The 9,257-nt window shown below is 33.2% G+C and overlaps 1 protein-coding gene across 1 annotated transcript; it reads right to left on the bottom strand.

Moving 5' to 3' along the window:
- Positions 1-6,962: 6,962 nt before the first annotated feature.
- Positions 6,963-7,622, bottom strand: LOC127715955 (uncharacterized). Its single transcript, XM_052222060.1, has one exon. The coding sequence runs from the start codon at positions 7,620-7,622 to the stop codon at positions 6,963-6,965; it is 660 nt and encodes a 219-aa protein (XP_052078020.1).
- Between the last annotated feature and the right edge of the window lie 1,635 nt (positions 7,623-9,257).

Raw genomic sequence — 9,257 nt, 5'->3', positions numbered from 1 at the left:
TATAGACAATATGGCCATCTTTATATTTTAATTTTAGGTGTATTTTTTTTACATTTAATCCAAAAATTTCAACAATCAAGATTTGGGATTAAAACAATTAAGTACTGGAAAAATATGCTCTTTAAATGCCCTAATATATAATGTAGCATGTATTTAAAGCAACCGAACAATCCTTCAAGATTTATTACAATTATTCAAAATTTAAAATTTGTTTAGCCTGTGCCTGAAAATAAAGATTTTCAAATATAGGTTGCTTTACATGAAAATGTAATTTTTTCTACCAATTTAAAATTTTTAAGGTTTTTTAGTTTAAATCATTCTTCCACATGCATATATTTATATTTTAATGTACCTTAAATGGAAAACAAAATTACAAGTATCACACCACATCTGTATAAAATAGTCTTGGGCCATGTATGATTGAATCTCATTTTGGGTCAATTTAGGCAATAACACATATTTACACATTAAAATGCATACAGAAGCCACATTGTATCGTTGCTCGTTTCTTTACTAAGATGTCTGTTACAGGAAGTACAAGATATGCTGATGCAGAGTTTTTTCTCTTTTTAGCGGAAATCTTGCATCTAATTTTAGTCCCAATAGACATATACATGTACATTGTATTTGGTCCACTTACTATCCTACCAAATAAAATAAAGGTAGTATATGAAATGACACAGGTACATTTGTACACTTATCAAAATAATTTATTGTTGAAAACTTTATAAATCTTAAAAATCACTGTTTTTAGCATTAAATACATGTTTGCCTTTTAAATTTTTGTCCGAAATCCACCCAAAATAAACAGACGTCTATAATGACCGTGTTGAATTGCTGTGATACGATTTGGTGAGCAAAATAAATGTTTTTGTCCTTTAAATTCTCAAAATCACTGACATTTGTACAAAATTAAAGTTTTTCGCCATGAGTCAAGGTCAAAACTATCATAGAAACCAAATGGAAAGTATTGGAAATCGCATTTTGCTGTTTTTTTTGTCTCAAAACAATCTTTACCAGATGCATTTGTATTTGCATAGTAATTTCTCAAATAGAAGGTAAACATGGCTTTGAAAAACTGACCATTCGACTCAATGAACTACAATGCATTGAAACATTTGGAATTAGTGGGAAAACCGTCAATTTATATGGTGTCTGGGACTCTCATAATATATATTTTTGTTCAGCCTATGTATTAAATGTCAAATATATAACATAATCTTCAATTTGCATGCTCAGATTAAAAAAAATTGTTTATTGTTTATTGATTACACGATTCGACTTTATGTTTGGCCTTGTAAAAGTAGTTGAACAATTTTTGTCCATTGTTATGCATTGTACCTGTGCATTGATTTCACGTGAAATAGTGAAATTTCCAATGAAGAGACCAATGTCCTGTATAAAATTCATTTGAGCTCTTTGAAACCTGTCAAAACGGTTTATAGGAATGGGTTTCATGCCTCTCTCTATATATGCTCTTGGATTTTTTTTTATTCTGTATAATGCCATTGAAAAAATACTGCTTCGAAAAACTCAAAAAAATGTGTTATAAAAAGTTGGGACGGTAAATAGCTTAACATACAATGTACTCTTTTGTCCATAGATGAAGTCCATCTGTTGCCAATTGTATCTCAAAATACTGTTATCAATAAAAGAGAAACCAGTCCATTACAGACTTATACCTGACCATTTTGAATGAGCCTCGCCATTCTTAACGAACTGGACCTTTATGGATTTTCAATTATTATCAATTTAAATACATATTATGGGAAAATAAGTATTATGAAATTAAGAGTTCCAAAGAAGAAATATCTTATTTAACGCATATGAAAAGTTAAGATCTTTTGATAAAATCATTTTTAGAATAAATAAAAAGGAAACATAGATTACCAGCCAAAATTCAGTCAACTTTGATTTTTGTTCCATGAAAATATTTTTTTCCAAGTGGGGTATCTTTGATCACTGTATCACATATTTATTTTTATACCCCCGCATTCATGGTAAAGCGGGGGTATATACATGTAGTGATTGGAGTCCATCCGTTCGTTCTTCCGGTACGATATGTTTCACTTTTGTATCCACAACTCAAATCTCTTTAACCACTCATCATAATGGAATTAAACCTCATATTCCTTACCATACAATGCCATTTTGCACTTCATATTTTGTTTTTGGTCAACAGTATTTTTGGGCTTTCTATTTCTTTAACATGAACTTTGCCATCTTTTCATATGGGGTACTCATATTGTATCCGCAACTCCTCCTAAACCACTTATCATGATTTAATGAATCTTTCTTAGATTCGTTATCATATAAGACCATTGTGCAACTCATGTTTGCTTTAGGATTAAAATACTTTATGGAATTTTATTATAATAGTTAATATTTCTTTTCATGATAATGGAAAACCAATCTTTCTGAAAGGTATTTGTGTCTGTTTCTTAGAGATAAGGTAATAAATGCATACCCTTCCTCGATTTAAATGACTTTTTTTTCATCAAAAAAGTAGATACAATATCATTACATCAATTACATCAAAAGCTGGGACATTTTTAGTGACCCCAACCGATATTTGACACACATTAAGTCTTCTCCTTTTTTGCCAACCCACTCAAAATTCCAGGATCCCTTATTTTTTAACTAACTGAATGAAAGTTCATCTTATGGATAATTGTGTTTTTCACTATTGTTTTGTTGCTGTCTTGTGGACGAATATCTTAAATATTCGTTTAATCATCTATTATATTAATGGCTATATTTCGGGTAATTCAAGCACTCGTTTATTCGCATAGAAACAACTATTCGTTAATCTGAGCATAGAACGAATATTTTATATCACGAACTATAACTGTAGATAAAAAAGTTGAAAAAATAAGCGAAATTGTTTATCTCGTAATGCATGAAAAAAATGTGTTGTATTACAGTAAATAACACGTGATCTCGGTTGATCCTAAACACGTAGTAGTCCATCATGCATTGTTACCCATTTATTGGATAAAATGCGTCATACGTAATTTAACCATTGTCGTGACGTCAGCCTATTCATTTACCGTGGATTCTTTTTCTGGAATCAACGCTTCCTAAATCTGTCGCTGAAATGGACTCACCAAACTATATTCAATTGTTTCAATTGTGTGTCTAATTTCATTATGTTTAAATTGGCTAATTTACTGATTTCTGTTCACTAATGGAATTAATTTAAAAACTTACATTTCATTTTTGTTATTTTTATATGCCTTCACTGGGAATCGAACCCGTCCTTGAAATCTGTTATGTGTGACTGACATCAACATATCGACAAAACATCTCGGCTACCAATCGGTGACAATTTAAATGTCTATTTTATATATAGAAATGAACATATGATATACATCGGTACAACGGACACACATGACTTGTACCTTTATATATACATAATAGGCAATCCTATAGTATAAGTTGGTAGCCCCGAGGTTAGCATGGTTAAGATCAATGAGTTAAAGGTAGGGACTTGTCGGTTTATGTTCGAATCCCATAATTCTCTTTTTTGTCCCTATTCCTTAGTTTTCCTGTTGTTTTTGTCTTTTGTTTTCTTGTTTTGTATGTTATTGTGGATATTTTTGTAATAATATCGATTTTTACCGTTTATTTTGGACTATTATGGACTATTTCACATATTTGAAACGAAAACGATTACATTCTATTTGTCCATTTTTGTTTTATAAATATAGTATGATTTCATCTGTTTTGCTACATAATTTTACAAATGTTTATTCGCAAATTCCTATGCGAGAAAATCGTTATGTGACTAGAATTAGGCTTCTTGCTGGAAAAGTCGGTAACATACCTATTATTTATACTTTATATATGTTCTTTGGTCGGGTTGTTGTCTCTTTGACACATTCCCCATTTCAATTCTCAATCTTATTAGAAATAAGTTCGAATATGTCTTATTTTGTAAAAACTGATAATATTCAGATGCCTGATAATATAAAAATCTTTAAAGGCAGACGTGTTGTGTTATGTTTGTATATTTTAACCAATTAATTGTGATCTTAGATTTATTAATGCATCGTTGGACACGATAACATGGTTATTTAAACTCACTTACAATACCTTCTAAGTAAGAAAAAGCTTTAATTTTGAACAGACATTAACACAATAGTTTAACTTATAGATACAATGGATAAGCATTGATTCATGAAAATCAAACCATTCGCCCTCCGGGCTCATGGTTTCTTTTTCAAGAATCAACGCTTATCCATTGTATCTATATAACAGAAACAATTGTATTTGCAAGGATATCAGTTTACTAATTTATGCATATCCATATAAGGTAGTGTTCCCGACCTGTTTAAGGTTCATCTGGACCCTTTGGCTAAAATGGCTGCATTTTCACCTCAAATTTTACTCTGAGTACAGACAAACATGCATGCTCTAGATAAATAAAATTCAAATATTTTTTCTCTTTTAGAAAATTAAACAACTGGGTTAAATGGCCGAGTTTTACTCTGAGCACAGACTAACATGTGCATCTGGAAAAGTTCTAAGGCATAGCATGCCCGGGATAAATAAAATTCAAATGCATTTTATGTTTTAGAAAACATTTAAACTTATCTGGATTTTGCTGTGCACTTTTTTTCATTCCTCTAGATGGTGCCAAAATAAACAAATTTGAGAAAAAAGGTTTGAGAACTATCCCATAGGGAATAATTGAAGTGAACTGTATTGATTCCATAAATGAAATGTACATCTTAGAGGCATTTGAAAACCATCAATTTCCTAATAGCCAAGTTGCAATATCGTTGCATGAAGCTGCTAAAGCCAATACAATTTACGCATTTTGCTTTTCTTATTCTGTGCAGTTGGATTCTAGAAATATTTCTTAATTTGAGAAACAGATAACAACAGGTCACAACCATAAGATAAAGTCTGTTAAGTCTATTTTAAATTGTAAGATTCGAATATTGTATAGACATATGCATATCGGTGACGATTTGTGTTGTACATGTTGTTGGTTTGCTATCGAATTCATGTAAACCAAAAATTTTCGTCTATTCATATAAAATATTCGTACTTAGGGTTTATCATATTTTATATTTATTTGTAGACACTTCCTCGCTGCAAGGAATGCAAACACATAAGTGCAAAGAACATTTTTACTTTTATTTGAAGTAGGCATATTCATCAAAGAAAATAAATATTTCATTTCTTAATAACGTAATTAAAGATTCAGATATCATAAATATAGCATCACACCTCTTCTTTGGTGTATTCAGTAATGTATAATGAAAGGTGAGATGGTAAGCAATATAAGTGAAAGAAATATTGTTTACTTGTACCTCTGATGTCTTTATACCTGTGCATGTAGTATAAAGTTGAATGGTTCGTGTGAACTGATTTCTATTGTTCATGTTTTACTACGTTATGTACGTACCGTTAGCTTTTTCTATGATCAATTCAAGAATAAATGAAAAAAGTTCAAGTGCTAATATTGTTACGGTTCGGGTCTGTTTACCTCAATTTGTTATAAGACAAAATTAGTATTATAGGTCAACCTTGGTACATGTATCAGGTTTTATATTTCTTTCTAATGGTATTATAGATTCAAATACTGGTTTTTAACCATTGGTAGCATGACAAAGGCACTGGTTTTCTTTGAAACACAATGAAGGATAACAGAGTCAAAATCAACTCTCAATTCATTCAATATGTTCAAATAGATAATAATTCATTCAAATATATAAAGTAAAAACCCCAGAGCAATAAACTGTACAGAGACTCCCCTTGGAACGTCAAGCGTCAATCATGGTATTTGGTATTTCGGTTGTAAATGCAGTCTAGACGTAGTAAAATAATCTAGGTCACACAGGACAGTCTATATATTATACGGGGAAACCTACTCAGAATAATCTGGTGGTGATTTGTATGGATTGCGGGTGGTATTGCTCATGTATTTAAGCACAGGGTTAAGGTACAATAAGTCCCTTGTATCGGGTCGCAATCTTAGCACCAGAGCAGACGAAAGATGCCCTTTTTATACTTAGAGCCCACAACCCACATCCCCATGGTATCAGTGGGCCATTCTACGGTAATTGATTGGTTGATTGCCCACAGGGTTATAGGTCGTGTGTCGTCTTTTTTTGCCTTCAGTAAACGTAGGATAAGTCTAGGGAATAAAAGGAAAAGGGGACGATTGAAGCTTTGCATTAACAAGGGATATGCCCAGTTACAATATGTATCCCTTATATAAATATACTATAAAGGTGAGAAAGCGTGACAATGATAACCCGGGGAAAAAATAAAGCTGGGAACATGTCGGGACCCCCCTTTGGACAAACAGTGAGACGAACTCTATATCTTATCATTCCCAATAAATATAACAATAAATACATACAATAATAATATAATTCGGACACGATAACTGAAATATAACAGTGTTCGTACATACAATCTCAGTCACACAATAAATTATCCAGACTGTAACGGCCGCGACCGCGAGCAAAGTAAAACAGAAAAAGTGCAATCTGGATAATAAGAAAAGAATAATCTTGGCTTTACATAAATATACTTATCACCCTTAACCCTGACCCTTATTTGTAACATTACCCTCACCCACGGGAAGAGTTCGCCTCGAACTAAAAATAATAAGGAAATACTACCTACAAAATCCTATCTATTCTAATTTATACATATTCCTCGGTGGTGTTGGAAGTCGATATGTCTCTAAGTTCCAGAACTGTCCCGTCCGGTAGGTAACATCTTTCTTCTTTCATTATACGGCTGGTACCAATTGGTATTAGCCTCCTCTGGAACCAATAGGCACGGGTTCTTCTGCAGAGATTAATCTGTTCTTGTAGAGTTTTGACAAGTGGGTGTTTTAGGTATGAAGATGGTGCCCCAGCGAAAAACAGCCTTGGATCCAGAGATAAATCGTTGTAGATTTTATCGGTATGGTCAACCTCAATTTCTTTTAAGTTATTTCATTTATTGGCTGGTCGGGTGCAATCAATTTCTGCTGGTTCTATGGCTTGCTCTACATTGACGGTAAGGTCTAAAGGTGCTTCAGGTAATGGAGTTGATAGTGGGGGAGGTGATTGTAACGATAATGGTGATGGTACTGGTGATGGTACTGGTGGTGGTACTGGTGATGGTAGTGGTGATGGTATTGGTGGTGGTTCTGGTGATGGTAATGGTATCGATGATGGTGTTAATAATGGGATTGATGTTCTCTTGGACAAATCTATAGGTTCATCATTTGTTGACACTGCATATACTGGTGTAATGGTCTTTGTCAAATCAAGGTGTGTGTCTGTAGGTGTTGGAGGTTCTGGTGATGATGGAGGATTGGTATGTGTGCAGTCTGATGGTATTGGAGTTTCTGGTTGTGAAATAAATTGTCTGTCTGATGGGGAATACGTCATTGGGTCTTTGAAAGGTTCTGGTGATACAGGTTCTAAATATTTACTAAACAGGATGTCAGATGGTACTAAAAGTGATGGAGACAGTATAGGCGTGGTCATTTCATTCCTCAACCTCTTCATTGGTGAAGGTGTTCTTGGCTCATTGAGGAGCTCAGCAAAATCTGGCATTTGTTCGTCCAGAAGTGCTGTTATTTGTTGTATTGTTGCCTCAGACTGCATTTGACTGGTAATTGTAGAGGAATGGGTAATTACAGTTTGACTTCTTGAAGGAAAAGTATTTCCCACTCTTTCCACCGATGATCTGACACTGCCTGTATGTCTTGGTGTGTCCCCTGGGTAGAACTGATGATATTCATGTCTAGATGATTCATGTTGTCGGAGTCTGTATTTAACATCAGAACTACAAGTACAGGGGCAGTACCGGCACTGAATCTTAGTCCCATGGTTGTGGCGTCTATGTTTATGTAACTTTGTTGTGGTAGGAAAATCTTTTCCCACAGTCCTCACATTGATGATTCCATACTGGTCTATCCATGGTCTATAAAGTAAGAGGAAGAAAAACTCATAAGTAAAGAATAATAGGTTATTGTAGGTAGTGATCCATTGGTCACATGGTCCTGACATATTCATTTTTCGTATTATTCAATGATTTAACACGAGTTATATATAAGGCAGCTACAGGGTGTCTGATTAGGTTATAAAAGGTAGTTATATATATATACATAATAACACTCAGCTTCTTGCATTCCCTAAAAATAAAACATCGCAATGGTCCAACTTTTATTATAATTGGTAACTACATGAACTACATGTACCTCTACTGGTAATGTATAACATTACATAACAATACACAGTCAAAGATAATAGAAGAATTTTATACACTTCACTTAATTTAGTTTTGCAAATAAAATTTTAATTCATGTATTCAACATGAATAATTTGCGAATACTTTAATTATTGGTATGGTACTCATAAATAATATCACTGGTCATGTGATAGAAATTAATATATACACTTTCATGTGTAGATACATTCGAATTCATCTGTTTATATATCTCGATAATATATACATGCACCCTATAGAAATTTTCCAGATGCAATATGCATTCAATTACTAGAGCAATATCATGGACAGGTATTGGTCTCGTCCTGCTTATACTAATCAGGCAGAGGGCAACACTTGCACACAATAGATTTGTAAATAAAATTATATATACAACCAGACTTTATATTTTGTTTTGGTCCATAAAGACATAATTCAAGATTCTATATGCCATATTTTTTTTTATGACATCACATTTTGAAATATAAAAACACAACATCATGTTTATGCTAAACACTGTAATAACACGTTAGTAAAAATAAATATTCGTTATGGTCTGTCCGTTATTCATCAGTCTTGTCCTTTGTCTGACCCCTGGTATTTAGGGCTGGTTCTCCCAGAGGTTAGTACCACTTTTTTAAATAACCTTTACATGGTTTAAGTCGGTTGACATGAATAATGTTTGTCTTAGACTTTGGTCCTTCTTGAATTTGGTATAAAATGTCTGAAATTTGCTTTATTACAGTAAAGGGTCCCTCCCATTTGAACTGAAATTTAGGACTTCGTCCTTTATATTCTTTGAGTCCCTTAACATGACTCCGTCTCCCACTTTATATTGATCATTTTTACTGGTGAGATCATATTTGCGTTTCTGCCGAGCAGCTGCATGCACCAATCTATCCCTGACTACAGTATGCTCTTTGTCCATACGACTGGTCAATTGGTCTATATATTCTGGTCTCGATAGTTTACTATCAGGGGAGTGAACACCAAAAAATTAAATCAATGGGCACGTGAACTTCACGACCAAA

The sequence above is a fragment of the Mytilus californianus genome, unplaced genomic scaffold (genome assembly GCF_021869535.1).
Source record: "Mytilus californianus isolate M0D057914Y unplaced genomic scaffold, xbMytCali1.0.p SCAF_9, whole genome shotgun sequence".
Taxonomy (NCBI): Eukaryota; Metazoa; Mollusca; class Bivalvia; order Mytilida; family Mytilidae; genus Mytilus; species Mytilus californianus.
This window is presented reverse-complemented; position numbering and strand designations above follow the sequence as displayed.